General features: G+C 39.9%; 1 protein-coding gene and 1 long non-coding RNA gene across 2 annotated transcripts; one reads left to right on the plus strand and one right to left on the minus strand.

Moving 5' to 3' along the window:
• The first annotated feature begins 330 nt into the window (after positions 1 to 330).
• Positions 331 to 27464, plus strand: LOC137993234 (acyl-coenzyme A synthetase ACSM3, mitochondrial-like). The gene is made up of 15 exons (XM_068838956.1): positions 331 to 635; positions 8827 to 8927; positions 9979 to 10091; positions 10434 to 10552; positions 11107 to 11177; positions 11528 to 11582; positions 14289 to 14410; positions 15194 to 15554; positions 17419 to 17499; positions 18258 to 18359; positions 19206 to 19257; positions 19617 to 19692; positions 20821 to 20920; positions 24530 to 24646; positions 27064 to 27464. The coding sequence occupies exons 1-15, from the start codon at positions 363 to 365 to the stop codon at positions 27142 to 27144; spliced, it is 1824 nt and encodes a 607-aa protein (XP_068695057.1). The 5' UTR covers positions 331 to 362; the 3' UTR covers positions 27145 to 27464.
• On the minus strand, positions 1336 to 5410 carry LOC137993235 (uncharacterized). Its single transcript, XR_011121835.1, has 2 exons — positions 5172 to 5410; positions 1336 to 5055 (listed from the first exon to the last, which is right to left on the minus strand). It is a non-coding gene; the product is annotated as an uncharacterized lncRNA (long non-coding RNA).

Here is a 27464-nt window from a genome sequence, read left to right on the forward strand (position 1 = left end):
TTAAACTGGACTTTTTTAGGGTAAAAAAATGAAAAAGCCTAGGCCACGACCAGATTGATCTCCTTTAGGGGTTTAATTAGACATTTCATATGCAAAGTCCCCCCTGGTTGCCGTTTGCCGTAATCGGCGCAATGTTGAATCCCTCTGTTGTTAATGGAAGGGAAAATCACTTCCTGACAGTCCATCTTTGATCTGTTTCAAGCAAGAAAAGTAGGGGAAATAACGCTCAGTGAAAATTAGTATCTTCCCGTTGCAACGGAAAGAACATCATCCCCTTCCCCTTCCCCTTCCCCGTGCAAAATCCAGTGGTGTTACGAATGCGTCACGCAATCTACACCATACGACGGCTGAATCGGGTCGAAATGCGACGATTGATAACAAATTGTGCGTTCGTATTTAGCAATATTTCAAAACCATGGAGGTTGCCTTCGATGCACCACAATTCTATTAGAGCATTTAACTTCACTGTGTTACGGTGGAGCTCTAGCCATGACGTTCATTCCGTTACACCGCCAGTCTTCGATTCCAAGGTTGGGTTTACAGACTACGAGAGAGAACGTCGAGAATTTAACCTTGAAGTTCCAGAATATTTTAATTTTGCCAACATCATTGATGCGTGGGCTGAAAAAGAGAAGGTATGGACTTTCGTGAACTTGGCATCAAATTAATTAATCTTTAACTCTCCGAAATACCAGCTCGTTGTCATGCATAAGATGATGAATTCTACCTCAATAATGACTAGATACAGATAACTTACCTAGTATGGAATGACATTCAAGTAGAAGTAATATGATTTTTATCAATTGGGCCTTTAAAAAATCTTTTAAAGTGAAGCATTTACTAAGCTTAAATATTGAAATCCAGTGACCTGTCGAATCCAACTAGCACTGAGAAATCTTGAATTGAGAGGTAGAATTTTACAATTTAGGCTCAGTTGGTTTTAATTGTTTAGATAAATTTACAGTCGGCTTCAGTCGACCCTAAATCGTCGTATCGTGTTTGAGTATCATGTACGGTAAAGTATGGTAATTTTTTTCTTGTCTTGTCAATAAATTTTTTATTTTTTATTTTCTATTGATAAGATTGCGTGACGCCCTACAATAGCCTGTTGGGAGCTGGGGCGGAACTAGTCACCAAGCCCCTATTTCATGCTTGCGGGCTTTATCGGAAAAGGAAGAAACGGTTTTGGAATAAGCATGGATCCGTGCATAGCACGACCATACGTCAGCAACGGTATTAATTAAAATCGACTGTAAACTGTCTATTGTTGTACATAACACATTTTTACTGGGTTGCCTTATAAGGCAAACCCAGTCGAGGTCTGCGTTTAGTTTGTTTGTTTTCTTTTTTTTTTTTTTATTTTTTTTATTTTTTTTTTTTTTTTTCCGTGTCGGTAAAAGTCTTGCCTGTCACTCCCCTGGTAAGTGGTGTCTTTGTGGATAGAGCCTTCTGCGCGTATTTTCGTAGGATCGAGAGGGTAGTGGAACTGCGTAGATTTCTCTGGTGGACAACAAAGGAGACTAATGTTGCGCATGCGCCTCATCACCCGAAAAATCCCTTGAATTTCAGTCAAATTCATTCGAAACGCGGGAACATGAGAAATGGCGGATGTAGTGCTGGCATCGTTAATATTCATCGCATGTTTCCAAAAGGACGGCACACAATGAATGCAAAGATGATGAGTCATTTGAAAGACTTGGGCATTACCTTATCTTTACGACTGATACTGGTTCAATACAACGCGAAATACGGCGAAGGATCACAAATGAAGCGAAGATGGCGAGTCAAAAGTGTGGCGATGAATTGCAGAACTGGCAAGGAGCAGAGGATAGTTTTGCCTTCCTGGCGTTGTTTTTCCTTATTTAAGAGACTTCAACTCAGAATGGAGTGCTGTTTGATAATAAAGTAAGTCGGATTTAAATTGAAATGTGAGTTTACGTTCAAAAATATGGGTAAACTGGCGTTTGAGGCGAGGACAACGATAAATCTGCTAACAAGATGGACTCGAAAAATGGCAGCCCACTGGTGAAGAACATCTCAATTCGCTATAAAGCTTCCCAACCTTGAAATTTTGAACCACATGGTCGAAGTTGAGTCGGGAATTGTTCTGGAGAAGAAATAGGGCTGATTTTGAATCTTGAAGCGAACAGATGAAGCCAAGACGCAAGGCTTTACTTTACGAGTGCTCCAGATTATTTAAATTTCCTTGGCAAAAAATATTTTAATTCCCTTTTTCGAGACTTTTGTCATAGGCCGTGATACGGGAATTCCCGCTTGCTGCAGTAAGCCCAACAACCAAAGAAAAGATTTGCGTAAAGAAATTGTCATTAAAAGTGGCAAGGCTCAACACAGCAGGTTTCGTGTGACACGGTGTTGTCTACAAAATGGCTCCAAATCTTGTTATGATATCATCTCACTCTGCCCTATTGTGTCTTTGACATGGCACTCTTTCACGTCTGTAAATTAAACCACAGAAAAAGCATTAAATTTGAAGCTTTTTTCAATTTGTATTTTGTCATATTGCCCTAAGCTGCGAGAGTTTCAAGTTGATGAAATGACGCGCACAAGTAATTCTAACTCGGAGAACGAGACTCAAGTCGGCATCTCATGCGTTCTCGTGGCCAAATCTTAGAAAATATTTCGTGATACGGGAATCGCCTTTAACAGCCGACACACAAATATCAGAAGAATAATTTAAATTAAACAGTTTAAATTTAAAAGTGGCAAGGCGCGCGCAAGCGACCAGCAAAGTGAGCCTATTGTCCTATTGAAATCTGCAACTTCGAGCTAGTTGTTTGTTGGAAGAACAGTCATAGGACGTCCCCTCAATGCTATCCAGTCATTGTGGATACATCAAATACTAATTTTTCACAAAAATGTGGAGATTGACACTGATTCGCAGTTAAATTATTTATTATTTATTTATTTATTTACAATGCACTTACCCGTTTTCTTGGTATAAAATTTACCTACTCATCTCAGGCAAAGTGTTATTTACATTTGTATAAAACTGCTTCAGGTGAGGGAAAAAACGAAATTATTACAGATAACGTAATTATATACACTATACCACCAATAGAAATAAATGGTATTTAGTTAACTATACTAAAAAGGAGATTGGCACTGATTCAGATATAAATGCATTCCAAAATGACATAACCAGGTAAAACATTTGTGAATGTAATCCATAATGCGAATACATTCAAATTAACTACAATCTCAGAGGAAGAATAATATTATATTCTTAACTTTAAATAGTACTCAATCTACAAAACAGGATATCCCATTCAGTTGCAATATTTAGACTTATAATACCAGAGTACATACCAGCAAGTACCGGTAGAGAAAATCAGTACTGAGCAAAATAGTGTTCAAAAATTGCTTTTTTTAAAATAGGATTTTAGATGTGCTGTTTTGATTATAAAGAGGAAGTCATTCCAAAAGTATTTTCCAATAATAGATAGGCAGAATTTTCTTACATTGGCTATAGCATGAAAAAATAAATACTACAAAGATGCATCCTGAGTTGAATGATTATGTTGCTCCGAAACCAGTAATATGGAAAAAATTACATGGCTTATCGCCACAAAGACAATCATGCACAAATAAATGTGTACATTTTAGCAATATCGTGAAATTTCAATAGACCTAAGGAAACATAATGTGGGATGGGGGAACATCATGAATGATTATAATAACTTTATTTTTTGAATTTTATAAGCTGTGACAATGGGTTTTCATAATCACTACCCTGCAACATAGAGCCATACAGTAAATATCGCTAAATAACTGACTAATTAACAATTATTCGCCTCAGGCTCAGTGATTATCGGTGAATATTCACAGAGACGAAGTCGAGGTGAATATTCACCGATAATCACTGAGCCTGAGGTGAATAATTGTTTTAGTATAAATACACAGGTGATTATTTCAAAAAAGAGAAGAAAAAAACATTTCAACATGAAATCATCTTCACTTACAGCGGCAAAACGACTACTGGCAGCCATTTTGTCGGTCGAGGTGGTTATCGGCTGATAATCCGAGATAGCAAGCCAATGAGAGCGCGATTTTGTATAATCACCTGTGTATTTATACTAAAAGATATTGTTTAGACAATGTTTACTGACAACGCTTAACCTTGATTATGACATTAATACATTAATTTTACTAACTTTGTTACAAATATAATGAATATGATCATGCCAGGAAAGGTGATGGCCAATATAGATATCATACCCAAGTATCTTAAGATTGAAACTGGTTCAAGGAATTGACCAGCTAAGTTTAATGAAGGAAGTAAGTTGAAATTTACTTTCTGATGAGGATTGAAGATAAGATATTTACTTTTCTTTAAATTTAAAGTTAATAAACACTTGGTAGTTCAGAGCTATTGTGAATTAGAAGTTCATCTATATATAGGGAAGATATCTGATGACAAGCATTGATGTGCCAACCACAGGAACAAAAGAACCTTTTGTTTCAACAGCCAGCGAGCCTCTGGTTGGCACATTAATGACAATAGTTAAACAATAAATTATCTTCCCTACAGTGTTTTGGCATGCCGCATTGCAGAGGTTTCCCCTCCACATGATGTACAATTTAAACAAATATTTACAGGGTGTCAAGTGGGTAAAATGGTCAGAAAATGATAAAATCGGGGGTTTTAAACCTAAAAGTAGCAACAAAATAGCAGCATTTGCACGTGAACAGGAAAAGTAATGGAAATGCCTAATTGAAGTCATCATTGAGAGGTTCAAAATTATTGTCTTTAAATCAACATGAAGTGCAAGCTTACTACATTTTTCTCCAGCCATGAGCACTAAAAATACATAATTTTTGCTGAAAAACCAGCGAATTAAAAAGGCTCAGAATAATACGAAATAACAATAGCTTGCACATTCATCAACTACCTACAAGTTACTACAGTACCCTTATTATCTACCCTCCGATTTCAATCCATGGCGATTTAGTAAATCCTCCACACACGTTGCTAATTGTAACTAGAAGGAACTGGTGAAGAAGACGTAAACAACGCTGGCATTTCGTACAATGTTTCTGTGGACAAGAAGGAAAATAAAATACACTAATTTTTTAAAGGACATTTAATAGAGTGCGATAGCTTATGGCTTGAGATTATAAACAAAACAAAAGGAATAGCGAATTCATCTTACCTTAGCAGACTTGACAGCAAGGCCTCGAACAACTACCTCAATCGATCTATCACAACATTCAGCAACATTTAACTCGGAAAAATCAATTGTGCATGAAGCCACGGGCGAAAAATCGATCACGCGAAAGTGAAAGACTTGAAAGGAATCAGCTTCTACCACTGAACGACCGCTATTCCGACAGAAAAAAAGTTGTACACGTCGCTGCTGCTAAGCAAGTAATCGAACAAGACATCTTTGGCCGCCATTTTGTTTGTTATTTCGCGCGCGCGCGCGTGAAAAAACCTGGGTACAAGCAAAACAATCAACCAATCAGACAAAAGTCTCCTTTGTTCTGGTGGACACAGTAGAATCATTAACTTAGCCTGCAATGGCGTCGAAAGTCATGCAACGCGAATGGCGTTTTAGTGGATCCTTAAACAAAATATACCCTTATGGAGCTCAATAATGGAAAGTCAGTTGGATAAACTAGGCATAAATCTCAAAAGCGACGAGTACTGGACTTCGACAACAATCTATCGCCCGTCGAGACGAAATCAAAGTGAGCAGTATTTACCTGAAGTACAAGGTAATTTGACACAATTGAGTTTGTTGTCTTCACGCACGCAATGAAATAGGAAGAGGTTTTCGCCTCTAAGAGCAAATATGTTGTTTGTTTCAATAAAACTTTCGCTGGAAAAGGATTCTGTGGTATTTTCTGCCTTTGTGAATTATAATATCATGTTGTGTATTGAATTTTCGAGCTTAAGGTTGAAATGTGATATGCGAGAAGTTTTTTAGTTTTGCTCTGTAAGCGGGAAGGGTTCACAGGCCTGTTGAAAGCGTGCTCGAGTTTCAACAAAATGAGCCCCAAAATCAGTGAAAACTTGTGACGCAGATGAATAATAAAGTAGCTGCTATTTCCAAAATGATGGAATTACCTGGTGATAATAACGTTGTACGCGTCTTGGAGAGTAAATTTTGACTTTGCATAAACAAGAGTTGGGCGATTGTGATCTTTGTTTTGACTTCGCTCATTTCATTGTCAAACTTTATAACACTTGACAGAAAAAGAAACTTTTTTAAAACCCGGTATCTTGCCATCATTTGACACAGATGCTTCACTGTTTGACGAGTAAACATGCAGCGGTAACGTAATCACGGCGCCCGCTGAATTCCGGCCATGTCACTTTTCGATTTTGCAATTTACTTGAACGTAGCAAAAATCTCCCAAAATGTTTGTCGCTGATCGTAACTTTTTATATTCTATATTCACGGTTCAAAATTAATGTTGTTTTGATGTCGTAAATATTTTATTCTCGATCGACCGTCCGGGAAACTTCCTTCTGCTCTTTCTGAAAACTGTGTATCAATAGTTATTTGCTTTTTCATCAATATTTGTTTTGCATAAAGCAAGCTAACAAGATCTGTACCTTGCTGAGTTCGCATTTGTTAGAGTTAATAGTATTTTCGGTCCGATGCTTCTGTTTTAAGAGGGGTACATTGTTTCGGTCTCCCATCCAAACACTAACCCCGCCCGGCAGGGCTTAACTTCAGTGAACTTTAGTATTAGAAAGCCTTCAGATGCTCAGAGGGCACACTTGTGGTAAAAAGAAGTTGTGAGGGAACTTGGAAATTATCAACATGTCAGCCCAGAAGCCAATGTTTCTCGCTTCTCTTTTATTTGTTATTCTTCAGAGACTGGAATGCTGTATTTCAATACCACACAATTCAGTGCCTTCTGATTTTCTGTAGCACGTACCACAGGCAACCCAGTGTATGCTTCACAGAAGCATCTCGTCATTCAAGGTCCAAGTTGGAATTCCTTGATTGCAGCATTATATTGCACAACTTTTTCAGTTTTCTCTATGTCACAGATGTTTTATTGGAACGTCACCGTCGGAATCAATCAGAATCTGTCGTTAGGGCTCTTTCAACGAATTTACGGCGTAAATGAGGCCCTGTTAGGGTGGTTTTAGTCGGCCTTATCCCTAAAATTCGGGGGGCAGTTATCCCTTATACCTAAAATTACTGAGACTGTTATCCCTAATTATCTTTGTAATTTGACAATAAGTGGCAATTTTAAAGAGTAAACCGACCCGTTTTTTAACAGATAACCGAATACACCAGCAGTTGACCGAATTAAAGAGCCTGGGAGCAAATCTTGGACATCTTGATTCATTTTGGGCTGATAAATGCCCGGTTACTGTTCACTACCAGTCTCCAGTAGTGCAAATCCTCGGCAAAATTGACCAAAAGTATGATAATTGAGAAATCAAAGCTATCTTTTATTGTCATCCCAACATTATCTCGGTTATCCCTTATCCCCAAAATTATTTTGCCAGTTATCCCTTATCCCTAAAGCCCATAACAGGGCCTCGTGAATGTATTCTTTTGTCAAGAAAATTAGCCTTTGGATGGAATCTGTTTTTTTTGTTGTCAAAAACAAACTCTTTAAAAAGAGACAAAAAGAAATCCCTGTTCAACAGATTAATGCATCGAGAACTGCCATCACTGGAAGTGGTGATATGCAAGAGTGAATTAGATAAGAATGTTGTTGTCGAGGACGAGATGAAAACAGCTGGAAAGACGTGGAACGAGCTGCGGTGGTTGGCCCAGGACCGGTCTGAATGGAAGAAGTTTGTCGGTGCCTTATGCTCCCCCAGCGGGGCTCCGAGGATTGAATGAGTGAGTGAGTTGTTATGTTCTGGGTGGGCTCCCCAGCACAGTAAAAAACGAGTCTATTTTTAGAATACCCGTTCGTGCGAAAATTAGTTTTCATGTTCCTGAAAAAAAAAACCTCGGATGACATAAGCAGTCACGCGTGAAATGGCTTCCAGTGGAAGGTTTAAAGTGGCGGTCCTTTGTTTGTTTTCGCGCAGTAAGTGTATCTAGGAATAAGTCAATTTGTGACTGGGCTGAAGCAATTGCTGGGGCAAGACCGCAAATTGATAGAGAAACACTCTTATCTAATTCACTCTTGGTATATGCAATGCCGTTTACAATCGAAGCAAGGCCCAAAGAAGCCGAAAGTCTTTCTTTTATTTTGCTACCAATCAGAGAAAAGCCCAGATTTTGGACTATGTGGCAATGACTGGTCAGAGGGGTAAAAAGTGTGGATAAGCAAAACGTTAATTTTAAAGGGTGATCTGGCCGTAAAGTCAGTAATAAGGGTTTCTTAAAGGGGCTGTGTCTCGAAATTTAGCCAAATTCAACGACTGGGAAATGGGAATCAAATCAAGTGAAACATAAAAATAACCAGTGAAACATTGAAGAGAAGTTTGAATAAAACAGCAAGTGCGAAAGGAGGCAGGGATGGGCAAAATTGAAGAAGATAAAAATTGATTGCAATTTGGGGTTTATATCTGTAGTTTGTAACTTGAATTATATATGCGCTACAGACATTTGCTTTCAAGAAGCGTTATGTTGTGTTAATTAAAAGTAATCCCTGGGTTAACGTGAAGTTCCATAGGGGGAAAGGGGAAGAGGGGCTCTTGTTCCCTTGTTCCCCCGTATTACTTTCAAACTTGTTCCCAGGTAAAACAGCTTGACATTGTTCCCCAGTTCCCCAGTTCAAATTACCCATGTTTTCTTGTTCCCCCAAACCCCCTGGTAGAGGGCCTCATTATCGATAGCTGGAGAACTTGACGGATTGAATTGAGTAATCCTGAATTTTAAGCTTGGACAGAGGAAATCTGGACATCCAGCGTTTTGGTGGGCAGATGATAAAGGTCATGAAATCAAGTGGTCGTTTAAACAACTGGTCCAAAATAGCAAGAGGTAAATGAACATTAAAATACGGACTGTTATTTTATTGCTTTTGATATCTGTGTGATAATGACTGTGAAGGCAACTTAAAAGAAAGGCGAGGAGAAGATCCAGTAGCTGGCTGGGCAGAAGAGAGCAAGTCACAAGGTGGCGAGGTTGTGAAGACAAAATTAACCAGAAAACACCCATACATGTACACAATGCATGGGCAAAGTCTTACGTCCTTGAATCGTGATCTCAGGCCCAGTTCAAACGTCGAACTTTTCATGCACTCAAATGTAACGAACCTAATTCATTCAGTAAAGTACATGAAAAGATCGACGTTTTGAATCAATTAAGTTCAACCCATCCAATTTGGGTCGACCTAGGAATTAAGTTCGAGTGATCTACATGGGAAAATCGGCTGTGGGGCGACTTCGATTCAAACGTCGAACTTCTCATGTGCCAAATAAAATGCATGCATTTGTATAATTTATTTTTGCGTCCCACAATTCCCTTCTTTCACGAATTCGAAAGCACTGTAAATCGTGATTAGTGATAAGTTCGACGTTTGAATACCTGTGAACTTTACTATTTGGGTCGACCCAAATACGGATTTAAGTTCGGTACATGAAACTTTCAAAGTTTGAACTTGGCCTCTGTCAGAAGGTCGAAACAATATGAAGTGCAATAACTTAAATATATCCTTTTAGAATGATCAACTATGCGAATGACTTCAAACTTTTTAAGTTGTTCCATATCCATATCCATATCCAGGGTGAATTCATTTGGGAGTGACAAACCCCTCCGTGCTCTGCCTCCAGACATCTTGAACTCGAGCCCATGTAAGTCCTAAACGACTGACGAGGCCATCCCTCCAGGTCCTTCTTCTGCAGCTCCTAAATGTTGAAAAGTCATCCTCTTTATTGATCAAGATAAGCCATAATAAATGATAAATCTCATAATGCTGATAGGCTCCTAAGTTAGTCTTACTGTATTGTTCAGTCTTTCTTCGTGTCTGTCTCTCAGCAAGACCAACAAAACCCATTTTAGCACTTTAATCACAATTGAACTGCTTCTCTAGAACTGCCAATGTTCTTTCGGAGGCTGGTCAAGTTCAAAGAGGGGACCGTGTCATGGTCATTTTACCCAGGCTCCCTGAATGGTGGCTCCTCAACATCGCTTGTCTTCGAACAGGTATTGTCTTTCAAATAAACCCTATTCAAAAAGCTAAAGGACTTGTTGGCAATCCTGTGAAAACGCACTGATATTAAACTTTCCTGAGCCATTGATGACCGTGAATAATTTATTAAAGGCGTTGATCTGACTTAGTTAAATGTTTGAAACGTTTTTTACGTCGCCGAATAAAATTCGACGATACCCATCAAGTCCGATAACAACTCCAGTCAGCCTAAATTTGACACAAATTTCAGCGCAAACGTTGATGGGTTGTCCTAAAATAGTTGGAGGTCTTAAGTAAATGAAATCACAACCAATTAAATTATTGCTTAGCGACTGTACCTCTGTATTTTTTTCCAGGAACCATTGTGTGTCCTGGATCCATTCAATTACGAGCTCGAGATATTAAGTCGAGGCTACTTTCATCACATGCGACTTGTATCGTAGCGGACACTGACACGACTGAGTTGGTCGACCAGGTAACAGTATGGAGACAACAACAGTGCGTAAGAGATACATTTAGAAGGCTGGGTACAATTTGAGATGATTTGGTTGAGAAATTGCTGTCAGCAAATTATCTCCATGTTCTCGTGGCTGAAAGTTAGTTGGGACGTATACATCTTATTCCAAAAGGCTAGTATTTTAGTATTGTTTTGTTTACTTGCAAATTAGCACTTGTTGCCTCGTACAAGTTTGAATATTCTTTTGAATTTTAAGTAATTTTAAACAACGAGGCAATTTTCAAAGTAAACATTTTAAAGTAAACAAACAATTTTAAAGTAAACAAAAGAATGCTAAAATGGCGGCCATTTGGATTAAGGTGTATTTGGCAAGTAGCTGGAGAAAATCGTGCTGTAGCGATGATAGACTCTTCCGTGAGGAAAACTTGTGAGTTTGTTATTTTCGTGTTCTTGATATGTCAATTGGTGATTCATATTAGCTGCAAGATAAACACATATGTACACTGTATATAGTGAAATGCAAGATTGTAGCTAGATAACTGAGCACTAAACTTAGCTCTCCTTCTTTGCAGGTAGCCAAATTTGTTCCTTCTTTGAAAGCCAAGCTTCTCGTTGGTGAACAAGAACAAACAACCGAGACAAGGTCGGTAGTCTCTTGTGATCTTTTTTTTTTTTCTTAAAAGCCGCCCTTTTCTCATCATTATCGTCGACTGCGAAGGATTTTCAACTGGTTTGTTCCATAGGGCGACACATTCCACAGAGCAGTGAAAGGAGGCTTCTCTACTATCTCCCAGGATTTTTTCTGTGACATAAGGAAAGGGGGCTCGCAAGAGTTAATCTTGGCAGGTTAATCCTTGTCGATAAGTAGGATGAGGTCCAGGAACTTCATTGAGCTGGCATACGATGACTGTCGCCAATAGTAGGCGTGTATCAATGAAGTCACTTTAACCATGGTATCGTAACACCTTGTAAGTGTTATTGTTTCTTGGCTAGGAAAGGGTGGCTTCCTTTCAAGGAATTGTTTGAACAGGCCTCTACAGAGCACGAGGTGGGTAATTTATTAAGTTCAAACGTGTTCTTTAAATGAAGACGAGACCAAAAAAAACATTTAGATCACTAACAGGTTGAAATTTACCACTTTAACGCCATGGTATCGCTGTTAGGGTTAACATGGATTTGCATCAGTGTTATGGCACTAAGCATCGCGATGCCGGGCTAATCCCCGATACGCAAAAGTCAATTCCGATCATTTTATTAGATATCATGTTCAATAATATGGAGTACATTAATATGCCGTTCGTGACCATCCCTTCATGCGAATTTGACCATCATATGAATACGTCACTGAATTCGAGTATGAATTTGCAATTTCAATGGACCATTTCCGAGTTCACGCCTGCCTCCTCTTCAAAGCGAGGCTAAGTGCGAAGTTTTTGTGATGGTAATTAGTTCTACTTAACATATGAATGAAAACTAATTTTCATAAGAAAAAATTCGCACTTAAACTCGCTTTGAAGAGGAGGCAGACATGTACTCGGAAATGGCCTAGTAAGCTATCTTGTGACGTCTGCAGAATGACTAAGCAGTAAGTCTTTGTTTCTTGCTAAATAGGCCGTCACCTAGGTTTTCACAGTCAAAACAGCTCAAGCGTTCCTCTGACGAGCGGATTAATGAGTTCATTATTGCAAATTTGATTTCAGGAATCATCACAGGTAACCCAGGCTCACTGTGTGTGCCACATAGGTAAATATAGAAAACATATGAGGCGAAGTTTAGGTCTGAAAATTTGCTAGAAAATGGAAAGAAAAATCGATAAAATTTACCATGTGGTGAGCTGTTGTCTTTAATACGTACACGAAGTTTCGGGGAAAATGGTCCCCGTTAACCTTCCTTCATAGTAAAGTGACAAGGTAGGAGACGGAAGCCAGCGTACGGACTCCGATCGACCCAAAACAAGCACGATTTTTTTTCGTGAAAATCGAATCCAGTCGCTAAATGAACACGCCAGGCTTGTGGAACATGAATTTCTCTAAACCATGAATCCACTGAAGCATCTCCAGGTAGCAACGCGAAGCCACCAGACTCCGTAAAACTTGTAAGTTAACCTGCTAAAATGGCGGCCAGAAAGCGTTGTCCTCGCAAAGTGTCCAATTCAAAATGGCACTGAACTCTGGACGCCTGGTGACGAGTATAATAAGTTCTGGAGGGAGGGGAGTCCCAAATTGCTAAAAATAAAACTCACTGAGCAATCTGGGACTCCCCTCCCTCCAGGGGGACATATATTCCCCTCGTCACCAGGCGTCCCGAGTTAAGTGCCATTTTGAATTGGACACTTTACGAGGACAACGCTTTCTGGTCGCCATTTTAGCAGGTTAACTTACAAGTTTTACGGAGTCTGGTGGCTTCGCGTTGCTACCTGGAGATGCTTCAGTGGATTCATGGTTTAGAGAAATTTATGTTCCACGAGCCTGGCGTGTTCATTTAGCGACTGGATTCGATTTTCACGAAAAAAATCGTGCTTGTTTTGGGTCGATCGGAGTCCCTACGCTGGCTTCCGTCTCCTACCTTGTCACTATACTATGAAGGAAGGTGAACGGGGACCATTTTCCCCGAAACTTCGTGTACGTATTAAAGAAAACAACAGCTCACCACATGGTAAGTTTTATCGATTTTTATTTCCATTTTCTAGCAAATTTTCAGACCTAAACTTCGCCTCATATGTTCTTTATATTTAAATACCTATGTGGCACACACAGTGAGCCTGGGTTACCTGTGGAATCATTTCAATTATCTGGTCGTCGGATGAATGATGCAAAATTCAAATCAAGCCTCGGTTCGAAACTCGAATTTTAATTGGATTACTGTTCGCTTCCGGTGCCAGGCAGGCGTGAGAATTTGACAGGTGTGTCCAATTTGCATAATCTGCCAAGGTCGTAACAAGCGTGATTTTCCTTTCTTTTTAAATTCATTTCTCTGCTCAATCTTTAATTCGAAAAAAAAGTGTCTCGAGTTTGAGAATACTGGTAAGATTACAGAAAGGTAATGTTGCTGGAGTGAAATGACCGTTGTTTGACAGATTATGCAAATCAGTAAACCAGCCAAATTCCAAGATCTTCCCACGCCGGCCTGACACCGGATACAAGCAACATTCCAATCAAAATTCGAGTTTTGAACTGAGCCGGGCTTGATTTAAATTTTGCATTATTCATCCGACAAACAGATTATTCAAATGATTACTGAAATGAAAATTTGCAATAGTAAACTCATTAATCCGCTCGTCAGAGGAACGCTTGAGCTGTTTTGACTGTAATGGTGTAAATTGGTTTACTAGAGTCTATCTCATACACGCAGATTTTATTTCTAACTCGTATTTCCACTCAATTTCGTATTCCCATTGAGATCAAGGTGGTTTTGGGCCATGAAGAGCCTCAAAGCGAACAAAGATGGCTTTAAAATTAAACGAACTCCATCGGGTTTCGTTCTCGGCCAATCACTTTACAAGATCGCCAAAATTTGAACTCTATCATTGTACACTGAGGAATTTTTTTTTTACCCGATGCAATCCTGCGACTTCTCGTCCATTGGAAACACTGTCGGTTTGGATGACTACTGGAAAGTGACAATTCGCAAAAGAAGCTGACTCAGTGCGTGATGGTGATGTAACAGTGCTTATAATACCCTTGATATGGTACCCTTTACTGCGCAGATAAAATTTGTGCATGAAAACACGCATAGGCTTCTTCTTTTAACTCAGTGCGTACGGACACGAAGTAACGAGCCGATGACAGTTTACTTCACAAGTGGGACAACAGGACATCCCAAGATGGCAGAGCACACACACGCCAGCTGTGGATTGGGACATATAACTACCGGAAAGTAAGACTATTTGTCTGAAGTTATTACGGTACTTTGGAATGTTGACTTGTTAAAGTAGTATCGTTCGCGTGAGTATAGTCCTAAGAAAGACAACTCCCGCTCGATTTGGCAAAAAAGCAAAGGCCATGCAATAGTCCTTCCTGGGGTCACAATCAGCCGTGTGACCATAAGGTATGATATGACACCCGTGTAGCGGCCTCCGTATGCCACTGTCCTTTGTCACACGGTATATTCTGTCACGTTTACGTTTACGTTGTGGTCCTTTTTTTACGCCCGCGCGTTAGGTTGCTAAATATTAGGTTTCTTCGACCATCCGCTGTTGACAATCCTGTGTCCCTTGTGCCTATTATAATTTTAGTCGTTTTTCTTTAGTTTACCGGGTCACCTCTTGGAACTCGTAGTTTGACAAGATGCCCGGGATACAGATACTGATTAAAACTGGTTGGGGCCAAATGGGACTTTCGGTACAACCCGAGCTCAAACAATTCGGCATATTTACATTTATATCCGCCAAAGCCAAGTCGCGGAAAAATACAGAATTGTCTTGAACAATCATTTTATCATATTTCTGGGTCAAGGAGAGGAACCATAACTTTTTTCAAAATTTTCACTTGATACTGGTAAAAGTTTGACTCATTCATCCATCTCATCGTAAGTTGCCATCCTTGATTTTTCCGATGGAAAGCGCTCAACACTCTTCGAACAACTCTGCCATATTATTCTTGCGGGAGTATGATTAACTGAATGTCCTTATTGTTCTTGGTCAACTGACCCGCTTCTCAGGTACTGGTTGGACCTCGCCCCTGAAGACATTCACTGGAACATTTCAGACACTGGTTGGGCAAAATCTGCGTACAGCAGCTTTTTTGGTCCATGGATTCAAGGTTCATGTGTATTTGCATTTCACAAGGATCGCTTTGAGTCCTTGGCTATTTTAGAGACGTTGCAAAAATACCCGATCAGTACCTTTTGCTCCGCCCCGACAGCATATCGTATGATGATTCAAGAGGACCTTGACAAATACAAGTTTCCTCGGCTAAGACATTGTGTGAGTGCTGGGGAACCTTTGAACCCAGAAGTCATGGACAGATGGAGAGATGCAACTGGGCTTCAAATCAGGGAAGGTTATGGCCAGAGTGAAACGGTAAGTTGTGATTCGCAGGTGTCAGGAAGTGAATTGGGATTTAAACCCGAGTGTCTCGAAGATGCGCAGAACGTATGCGCAATAACAATAGTAGGCATCGTTTCTGTGTACTGCTCGATTGTACGATCTACTGTAGAGTACGCCTCTCCTGCCTGGGCAGCCCTCCCTCAATACTTAAGCAATATGTTAGAAAGTGTCCAAAAACAAGCCACGCGAGTAATTTTTCCCGGTTTGCTATACGAAGATGCGCTCGACTTAGAAAAGGCTTGACCCACTGTATGTTCGTAGGATAGATTCGTGCAAGTCGTTTGTCATTAAGGCTAAAGAAGTTCTCAGAGTTTTTTATTCGCCCACTGTCGTGGAGCACGATCGTAATCTCCGTTCAGGGAACAAAACTGTTTACCCAAATTTAGGCCGCACAGCTCGTCTTAATAACTTTGTTACTGTTAAATACCAATGCTAGATATGTTTGCTGTCTCTGACCTTTCCTGTAATTCAGGTTTATACCTGCTATTGGATACATTAAACGATTGATTGATTGATTGATAATGTATCTTTCACATAGTGATCGCGCACTGATTGGCCAAGTTAGCAGGCCGTATTCTACAGCGCGTGGCTGAATTTTCTTTTCGCTAGATTTGATTACCAACAGATAAAACTAGTAATAATCATGGATTAGTAAAATGCGTTCGATATCTAGTGAAGTAATATATTTTTTTTTATTGTACTGATTGCCCAGAAATATTACGGGAGAGTGGACTTGTGGGGTGTCTTCAGGCAACGTCATAATTCAGTTGTAACATTGAAGGTCCTCGCACTAAGTCTAGGAGTGGTCAGCCAGGCGTCCAAGATGTCACCCAAACCCTAACTGAAATCGCATAGAGAAAGATGCGACACAAATAGTATATGTTCTCCTAATGTCAAACGCAATAAATTTCTTTCGAACGTCGTTTGCTTTTGCCATAGTGTAAATAACTAAAGTGCTTCATGTTTTTCGCAGCTCAACATAGGAATCGGTACGGCCCTCCAAATTGGTCAGTAAGACGTAATTATTTATCTGTACTTTTGGTGGAGAAGCACTTACGGTTGCTCTGTCCTTTTCCACATCAGTTTCCTACGTCGGATTATAGAGCGACGGACCACGGACCAATGTTTAGCAAGATTAAAACAAAGCTTCTCCTTATTCCTACCAAGGAAACTCCTAATATGGACAGTGAACAGTTCGATTGCCCAATCACATTACTGCATTTCAAATGACGTCAAAGCGAAACTTTCCAGAAAGTTCCATGGAGAGATGACTTTGTTTGCATCCGCGTTCGCTAAGCCAATAAAAAGTCGTTTCTTTTTGTTTACGTTCCGTTTTTACGTCTGTTTTTCAAGGTCATGAAAGTCGCTCTATCGTTCGTTTTTATTCTTTTATGCTTTAACAAATCTCTTTAAATACGAATTTCCTATGTACATAAAAATAATATTCGTTACTTACCGCGGTACAATTCAGTAGTATAGATAAGTATATTATAGATAGATAAAACTAAGTATAGATAAAGCATATACTAACAGGTTACTACGCAAACTACCTTCACTATTCTACCCTAAAACCATAAAATAAAAAGCTGCTTTCTGTGAATGCCGTGTGATTAAAATAATGGCTTATGGTAGCCTCTTTGATCAATCGTTTGTACATGCAGTAAACTGGGTTCAAATGAAAACAAATGAATTGAACCCAACCGTTTTTTCAAGTTTAAGACTTCCGAGATTCCTCTGAGAGCTACGAGGACGCCATTAGACGTTGTAAGGAACAAAGAAATTTCCTCTGAGTCGTTGTCAAACGGACTAAGACGTTTTATGTATTGTTTTAACTTAGACACTTCTATGTGGCACCTTTCGGTGTCTTGAGAGCCGTCCGGGATCCATGGGCAAACCTGCTCCCGGCTTTGACTTAAAGGTTGGTGAAGACATTTCTATATGTTCATGATTTATTAATCAAAGCGTAATTTGTGGATTTAGAAATCCAAGAAATCCAACTCAGCGTTATCCTCAGTCAAGGAAATGGGCTCTCACAAGTATAATAAAGAGAATATTCTTTGAACCCTTTGACTTCCGTGATCTGAAAGTTCATTCTCCTAACTGCTTCCATAGATTTCTTCGTTCACTTGGCTGGTCATGAGAATTTGGTGTTATATCAGGAGGATACCCGTGAGCTGATAATAATTTTCATTCTCAATACTTGTCTACCTGACAATGTATTGAAATTGAGAGGTGAATTTACATATTGATCAATACTGGGAGTCAAAGGCTTTTCACTCGTCTCTCTCTTTTGATAGGTTAATTGATACCTCAGTGTCGCTAACAGTCAACAATTGACTTATATCGATTACGTTTCTTCCACTTTTCGGCAAAACGCAAATTTTAGTCTGTCGTTTGCTAAATCTCTCTTTTTATAGATCATAGTATACGTCATCGTGGCAATTGAACATACACAAGTTGCCTTTAAATGATTAATTATGTTGTTGTCTACTGGAACGCGACCAACTTACTCTTCCTGTGAATTATTATGTTCAGTCTTAGAAAACTGAACCAAACTTAAGGTAATTTTCATATCCAGCTGTATGAATTTGTCCTCTGTTGATGAAATCATAGTGGGCTTTTAATTGTACTTTCATGGTGCTTTCTTGCTTTTTGCTTGCCTCTTTACTTTCAAAGATTGTGGATGACAAAGGCAACGAATGCCCAGCAGGAGTGGAGGGTGAAATTGTTGTGAAAATATCACCAAAAAGACCAGTGGGAATCTTTTCTCGTTATGTGGTTAGTTGTCAAAAGTCGTTTAAGCAGATGTTGGATGATATTTGAACGGATCTAGTTACTCTTAAAATGTTGCATCTTGCAGTACATTATGGGAAGTGCACGTGACTGATCGTTTAATTATTTTTATGGGGACATGTAACTGAATGTGATCAGTTGAACATGGTCCCAACTTAAAGACCCTCAATGTTTGCCCTGGACTGGAGCAGCAGCAACAAAAACTTTTGATCTTGGGAAAAATACATTAGGTTATTAGTTTTGTTTATTTGAGTTTCACAACCGTGACGTAGATTGTGAGGGTCACACAATAGAACAGTTGATAGTGTGCCCTTCACAAGGCCAGTTTACAACACCGGGAGTTCCTTCGAAGAGAAGGGTCTTCTCGCCCTTATCCGAGAAACCCTTATCCGAGTCAAACCATTGGAAGATGCTGTTACTATAAGGCAGCACTTTTTCCTCAGTTAGTTTTAGACCCTAAGTGTTGTTACGAACGGTGTTCGAACCCACAACCTCCCGCAAGGTAGTCCCGCGATTCTCAACCAAAGGAGCGATCCGGCAGGCCCGTTGCTCAGTCATTGAATATTAATGTGCGTGAAATGCCCACCACGATGTCCTAACCTAAGGGTGATAAGCGAGATTTTTTTCAAATACATACCTCATGAATTACTTCTCAAGGGCAAAGCAAACCAGTTTACCTTACCTCAAATTTTGCCGCTTCATATTTGATTTACATGTAGGTTCGGAACGTCTTTGCAAAATTGGGTATGAAAGCAGCTCCGGTCTTTTTGGCTACTGAAGTAACAGCAAATTAGAATACAAGAAAAGTTTATAAGATTGTTTTATTGTTAGGATGATCCAGATAGAACATCCTCCGTGCTCCATGACAATTTTCTCTGGACAGGTAATAATAATCAAAGTCATACCATAAAATATCAAACGAAAGGCAGATCTTGCCCTTAAAACCTTGGAATGCAGGTTGCGTCTTTTTACGTGTTTTTGCACGTGTTTTTGCACGTGCTTTTGTACGTGTCTTTGTGAGGTGTTTCGGTGCCAATGTAAAACTTAATTCAAATTTGAACTGCATTGTTTTGGTGATGAAGAGAGACTTGCAACGACTTTCTATCGTACTTTACATGTTTTCCCTTAGTTTATATTGATTTGATATAAAGTCATCTTTTTACTGTACTTGAAGGACCAGTGAAGTCAATGAAGTCAACCCTATCTTATTCTTGTGACAGCGTTCTTCTTACCCCTTTTCAGGTGACCGAGGTTTTCAAGATAAAGATGGGTACTTTTATTTCGTTGGCCGCACAGATGACGTCATAATGTCGGCAGGGTAAGTCTATGGCCCCAAAGATATCTATTCATTTGAGTGGTAGAGGCAATGTTTGTTTCATGAAACGACCCAGCATATTCGGCATCCCCTGAGAGGCCAAGGGAGGTTCTCCCTTCACGAGAAAAAGGAAATTTTAGACTTTCCAGACCCTTTGTATCCATCAAGCGATCAGTTTTATCTTGTCCTAAACTGAATTTCCAAAGGCAATGATTAAAAACGCCTTAACTACGAAATTGCATAATTGTCTTGTACCTATCATTGTTGAGCCCGAGGGGCTGGGGGAGGGTCCCCTGACATAGGTGGCGCATTTGACTTGCATTACCTTGCTTATTCTCGAAAATGTGACTAATATTCTGGGCCCCAGAGTGGGAATGTTAGATTTTCTGTGAGAAGAATTGGGACCTAATCACCTGTTTTGAAGGTAAGCACTAGTCTTGATGTAACGAAACTTTCAGCGCGAGACGCAGTTGTTTTGGATAATTTACCATGAAAAAAGAAATTGTAATTGAATTTCTAAAACTGGAAATGCTAGATTTGTTCATATGATTTGCCTCAGAATGCACGGAACATTGATGGAATAACAAAACGTGACACGTATTGACAATTTTATCAATGATTCACCATAAATATACCCAACGACTGCGATCCTTAGAGGGCTATTGTTTGCCCTCGATGGGCGCATTTGATCTGATTTTACCCATTTTTCGTGCCCTGGGGTTGGGATTTTGACCAAAAATTCTTCTCAAAAGTCAAATTTTTCCACCTACACCCTGAGACCCACTCCCTCGGGGTTAACTTTGATAGGTGCATGGTTGGGATCAAACCCACGTTTTCCGTTACACCGGTCGGAAGACTCATGGGGAGACGGGTCGCCTATCTAGGCTCCTCATCAGAAAAAGCGTCCAACTTGACTGCGGACTCGAGAATGTCGTGCGCCCTCAAATGTGCAAATGCAACTGTAGATGCATGATAAGAAATCGTCGGTTCCAATCCTGCCAAGTACTCTAATTTTTCGGCTGTTCTTTCTCCCGCTGTCAAACAACGAGTTTAACGTCTTTCTCACGGGCGTATTACTCATTACTCCATTTATCACGAGTAGGTCCATTTTATGATCTCGAATGATTTCAGATATCGTATCGGACCATTTGAGGTGGAAAGTGCTCTGATTGAACATGATGCGGTAGCGGAAGCTGCTGTGGTCAGCAGTCCTGATTCTGTCAGGGGAGAGGTGAGTACGCCAATGGGATCTGACAACTCCTTTCATGACTCCCTCAGGGGGAGAGGCGAGTACGCTTTGCGAACAAATAGATATGGCTAAGATCACCTTCACCGATTTTACATGACAGTGACGTAAAATTTATTTGCCAATCGTCAGAATATTACCTCAACAAAGAAAAATCATCATGTCAAGAGATAATAAAGAAACAGAGAGAGATAGGAGATGGGAAATGGGTTTGGAAATGTAACTGAAGTTATTTCGCACACAACTGGAAACATGAACCTACCGAAATGCAACATGACGTCAAATGGTAGCCACGTTTAAGGACGGTGCCATTCTCGTCACCAGAGCTCTGGATCAACACAAGGCTCTGGGAAACTCTATCTAGCAGAACATGCACGGTAGGGTTCTTGTAGCCAAAAATTGGCTATTTGAACCGTACGGCGCCTGCTCACTCCTCCTGCTAACCTGAATGCACCGATTAGAGACGCTTTTGATTGTTCTTCACGAAAACCAATGAGAAGACACTTCTTTTCAGGGTTCCCCAGAGCTCTTCTCTCCTTCAGTCAAGAGAAGAGCTCTGGGGTCGAGATTGGGACGGTGCCTATTATTGTTATTGCACATACGTTCTGCGCATCTCGAGATACTCGGATTTCCTATCGGTGATGCTTGCTAATACAGCGATATTTTTGCGCGGTTTAAAATTATGCAGAGAAAGTAGATCTTAGTAAGTACTATTGGTATCAAAAAGAAAATTGGGGGCAACCATGCATTTTTCAGAGATAATTATTAACCTTCAATTTGAGAAAGAACACCATACATGGCTTTGTATTTTGAAGCTTTTGACAAATATTTTTCATGAATTATCTTTGAAAAATGCGTGGTTACCCCCAATTTTCTTTTTCGATTTCAATAACACTTGTTAAGATCTACATGTCCCGCATAATCATAAACCGGGGCAAAAATACCTTTGAATTCGTAGGCACCGTCCTTAATAGGGCGATGAAGAACATCTCTGAAAGTACAATGTAATTGATTTGACACCCAAATCGAAAAAAAATAATACTACTACGATTAAACAACCGAAGAATCCAAAAGACCAAAAGCTGGGATTTGGGATCTGCTTCTTGTAAAACCCTTATTTTCTCTTTCTTCGATGCCATACTGCTTGCATCTATGCAAACCCCTATACCCCACGGACGACGGCTCTTTCTCTCAAACGGGCAGTGGGCGTATTCGTAAATGTCTAGGACATGGGAGCGACTAAAGTAGTTACACACTGTACTGGAAAGACCACAATTGTGAAAAATTCACCTTAAACCCAACATTTCCCACTTGCACTTCTCTTTTCTACCATTCAATGTGGGTAACTGGCTGAAAGCCTTGCCGATAAAAGTAAAACAACAACAACAATAACATTGTTAGGGGGACGGGGTTAGATGGAAAGATTAAGGGAGGGAATTTGTCGTGGAGTTGCACTTTTGGCGTTGTTTATAGTCTTAATCCGTGAATATTCAGTAAACACTCTTGCTAGGGACGGATGATGTAAGACTTTTCCCTCAATGAATGAAACAAAATGAATGGATATTTGAAGTGCGGGTTATAGACGAATGAGAGAACTGAGCGATTCTCGCACTTAACTGGACAATTTTAGCAATTGTCGCTCTATAGACGCCTGACAAATTCAGGTGGCTCCAACGGGAATCGAACCCATGACCTCTGCGATGCCGGTGCAATGCTCTACCATTTGTCAGTGGCGTAGCCAGGGGGAAGGGGTGGGGTGCTGGGGTGCCCTTGGTGACAGTCAACAACATAATACAAACCGTATCTGTGAGACTGCATGGAACAGAGTAATTTATGCCATCTGCAACTTAGGGGGTATTTACATGAGACTGGGACGAACTCAGACCGGCATGAACTTGTACCGGTATGAAATTTTTGCAGCTGTTTACATGAAACCGGGACGAAATGCATGGTGCCTGGTTTCGGGATGAAACGATATGTTTTTTCTAATAAATATGTGGCTTACCCAAAAGCATACGGGCTTGAAATTTCTGGACCCGGCCTGAGATTAGTTGTGATTTACATGAGACCGGTACGAACTCATTTTCATGTCCCAGGAGAAATTGCAAACAATGGTTATGCAAAAGTCCTGGGGGTGGGGGGGGGGGGTTGTATTATGGGATTGTGCAAGTAGTGAATAAAAACAATACAAGTGATTTACTCTTGGGACTGTATCATGCTTCAGTGAAAATGATATCTATTGTTTTAATGCAAATAAACTTAACCCCCCAAAATGAAACTGCATAGTGGGATTTGCGCAAAGAAAAGTGCGAGGATCACTCCGTTCTCTCACTTTTCCCTCAGCTCTCCAAAAAAAGCAAAATGAATCCTTATTAAAACATATTAATGGGCCATTTCCGAGTTGCTATTTGTCTCGGTTTCGTAGGGAGTCTTGGTGCTCAACTATTGTAAGGGAAATGAATTTGATTTGCATAAGAACACGCAACTCATTTACGTTTTGAATGGTTGTGCACCAGGACTCGCTTTGAAACTGAGTCATGCAGCAACTCGGAAATGGGCTATTGTAGAATTCAATCAACACCATAGTCTTCTTGGTCATTCATATTGTTTAAAACTGGCTTACTAGGCTTGTGTGTTTGTGTACGTACAGTGCTCGAAATAAAAAAAAAATCTAGGTTGTCCCTGTTTCAAAAGCAGGGCAACTAAACCCGTAAATTTGGTTTACCCTGATAAATGCTTGGTTGCCCATTAGGAAAACCCCCTACAATTAAATGCACGCTGTGCTGACTGAGATGCTATCACATGGCGTTGGAGCTTGAGTATCCCATAGTTCTACTGTGTGCGCCTGTGGTTTTAGCATTTTCAAAATTGAATCTTCGATCTCCATCCCAAACATTTTCCTATCGGACAATGTTTTGCAAAAGCTACAGACATTCAAAACACAGGAAAATGCTCAGCTGCGGCAAATTAATAATATCATTGTTAACGGCACACTACTATCGGACATTGACAAGAGAAAACCGACAAGTGAGTCGGGTGCTGCTTATGTAATTCATTTTCTATAATTTTTGGTTGGATTGTCCGTTGTTTTTCCTCCGGGCAACCTAACTTTTCATTTTACCAAAAACTAGTCGCCCGGTAAACTTTCTGGTCGTCTGGGACGACCCGGCGGACGACCGCTAATTTCAAGCACTGTTGTAACGTATGTGCGACACTTGTCTCGTACCCAGATCTCCCTCGACCAACAGTACGAGACAGAGCAAGATGTGGGGACGAGATTCCTGTGATACCTGAGTCGTACAATACGTAAACCGAAAGAAAGAAGAGACAACACAAAGCAAGTCCAAATAATAGACCCTCAACCATCATACTCCTCACAGGCATGGCTGGCCGATCTTTGTAGCCCCCTATCTTTTTTCTGAGCAGTCTGTACTCATTTAATTCCTCTTTTGATTTCTATATCCTTTTTCGCCTAATAAATGGTAAATTGTGGGGTACAACTTGAATAAATGAAGTCGTTGTTGTAATTAAGCTTTAAGCTTGTTAAACTTGCACATTGTATATTTGGTACTTTAGGTCTAAATCTTTCTTCAGGTTGTTAAGGCGTTCATTGTTCTTTCGCCGCATTTCTATGGAGATAAAGAGTCATTGGTTAAAGAATTACAGGATCACGTCAAAGAATCAACGGCACCATACAAGTATCCAAGAAAGGTAAAGGAATTATACTCGGTATGCTTTAGAGATGAGCATTAAAGTACTGTTGATTTAGCGAAGTGAGAAGTCATAGCTAGTTAAAAATGCAGTGCCACGAAGAAAGACGCTTGACGCCTTCGCAGCCCGCTTTTGGGATGTCACACAACGCTCCTTGTGCCTTTTTCCAGCTGAAACGCAATAGAATCTCAATAAGAACGTGCGGTTTTCAAAGTAGAAAGTATCATTGCAACCATCTGGCGTTTGTAACAACAATTAAGTTTTCTTTGTCAACTGAGATCGCAAATCCGGGCACGTGGCATAATGCCTGAGGACGCGTGATAAAAAGGGCCGGGGGAGGTCGGAGCGACGAATTTACTCCCTCTTTTCCTTATAATTATGTTGTGATTGGCTTTGATTTTTGTTTTACCGCGCCTAATTGAAATCTGCCCTGACTGGAGTGCTTATTTAGAATTATTCTATTGGTCCAATGGTTGTTGACATCATTTTAAGAACAATTGGAAAAAAAAGTTTCCAGGTTACAATTTTGTTTATTTGTTTGGTTTTTCTGTTTTTGCTTATAAAGAAAAACTCCCGGAACAGTGAGGAAAATATACATGAAAGACATATATTTCAAATCCGCAATGAAGCATGAGTGCGAAGATTTTAGATCATCGCAGTTATGAACGTTACTTAAACTAGCGATAGAAGTGATCCTCGCACTTTTTAAGCAATAGCCCTTATCACGTTTGCGTCTTCTGTGCGGGCGGTCAGTGGACATAGAATGGATTCCTGATTCCACGCTCTGGACTCCGGATTCCAAAGCCTCACATTTGCTGGATTCCGGATTCCTTCCCATCAGGCAAAACATGTCTAGTATCCTCTGTTCTCTAAGCGGTTTTTGAAAACATTCTTCCTCAAAATGTCTCTCACATAAGTAGGAATTCCTGTTTACCGGCGTGTTCGTCCGTTTGAACTTAACCAGCCATTTTTGTAGCAATTCGAAGGCAACAAATGCCAAGGTATTTTTTGGGATTCTTCCTTATTGCCGCGACCGTTGCATCCATATGCAGTATAATGTATAACAGTAGTACTATCGGCCCATATGACTCGGTTTTGAAAGGTGGCTTCTGATTGGTTAATCCAGATAGTGCGCAGCTTCTGATTGGTTTAAAAAGTATGACGTCATCACAGTGGCCATTATCACGTGCACAGTTAGGGTCAAAGTCCAAGTTATTGAAAATGGACCAATAGGGTGTAGGATGGTGATGTCACGGGGTTGGGAAACAAGATATCGGACGGTGTGACGTCATTGGGTATTCATGATGGCGTCGTGAGCCAATCAGAAGCTGCGTACTATCTGGATTAACCAATCAGAAGCCGCCTTTCAAAACCGAGTCATATGGGCCGATAGTACTACTTATAACCACGACGAGATGATGTGAAAAATATATAATATCGCGTCCGAACTCGATGTTTCGTTGAGATTTGTTTCCTAACCTTCAGCATGGGGACACGATAGCCTCGTTTTGAAACTATGATGTCCAGATTCGAAGTCACGACCTTTGCGATGTTGGTGCAATACTCACCAACTGAGCTATGAAGCCACACAGTTGGGAGCAGGTCAATTTGTTGGGCTCATTTGTTCCCTGAAAGGACTAATGAATAAAAGAAATTTATATTGAGCCCAACAAATACACATTTCTGCACTAGTAAAGCTTGAATAGGCCACTTTCGAAAATACAATAATACTCTTTGTTTGCCCTGAACAGGCTTACCCTACCCTTGAGAACAAGCCTACTTTACCCTTGTTAGACCCCATTTAGAATACGCTTGTAGCGCTTGGGACCCTCATCTTTCTAAACGTATTATGGAAATTGAGAAAATTCAACGCAGGGCAGCTTGCTGGATCAAATCCTGTTACATCAGAGAACCAGGGGTAGTTACAAACGTTTTAGAAGAACTTGCTTGGTCATCGCTTCAGAGGAGGAGGTTAAATGCTAGACACTAACTTATTAAGCCAAAGGGAAGAATCACTCGTCAGTATAATCGTAAGAAGTTCATTCAACCCTACTTATCAGGAAATACTTATAAGTTCAATTTTTTTGCTAGAACAATTAAGGATTGGAATAGTTAAAGTGATTCTGTGATTAAATGTGAAACATATGATGATCAAACGAGCCGTAAGTAATTTAATTTAACAATTTCAGTGTTACAACGAGTATTTAACATTGCTTTTTTTTCACTTACATTTATTTTAATATATTTATGATTTATTTATAAGTAACCTAGCTGTATGTCGATTCTGTGAGTTATACCTGACCACATGTAATGGGAAACCTTTATAGATTAAAGATGTCTCCATGCAAGAGAAAATGAAAAAAAACAATGCTTATGCAAAATTTTGGTCTACTCCTACATACCTTTGTTTTTTTCAGATTCAGTTTGTTGACAGTTTGCCCAAGACAGTCAGTGGCAAAATAAGAAGAGTAGAATTGAGACAGCAAGAATGGTCTTAAATACATCGCTCATATTCTACAACAGGGAACGAAAACCTTTCTTCCTGCCTTTTTTTTACGATTTCGACAGATCAAAGTTATAAGGACACCACTTTATTGATAGAAAATGAACAGGAAAGGTTTCAAGAATTTACAAACTCACTCCATGAGTAAAAAACACTTTGATCCTTTAACAAATTCTCCAAACTATTTTCGTAATGAAGTGAACAGAGATCAGTAAGGAGCATTTCCGTGTGGATATAGGGCTTATTACGAGAACAACATTTTATTTTGTTTTCGTATGAGGTACGTATGAAGAAATAAAGGAAAAGGAAAAAAAA

The sequence above is a fragment of the Montipora foliosa genome, chromosome 2 (genome assembly GCF_036669935.1).
Source record: "Montipora foliosa isolate CH-2021 chromosome 2, ASM3666993v2, whole genome shotgun sequence".
NCBI classification, from domain to species: domain Eukaryota; kingdom Metazoa; phylum Cnidaria; class Anthozoa; order Scleractinia; family Acroporidae; genus Montipora; species Montipora foliosa.

Bases quoted from the DNA above. Each gene is read 5' to 3' on its own strand.
- LOC137993234 (XM_068838956.1), top strand. From the start codon at position 363: ATGCGACGATTGATAACAAATTGTGCGTTCGTATTTAGCAATATTTCA. The intron at 8,928-9,978 runs GTAAATGAACAT...CTGCTTCTCTAG, and splicing joins CTGGTCCAAAATAGCAAGAG to AACTGCCAATGTTCTTTCGG. The intron at 19,693-20,820 runs GTAAGTCTATGG...GAATGATTTCAG, and splicing joins GACGTCATAATGTCGGCAGG to ATATCGTATCGGACCATTTG.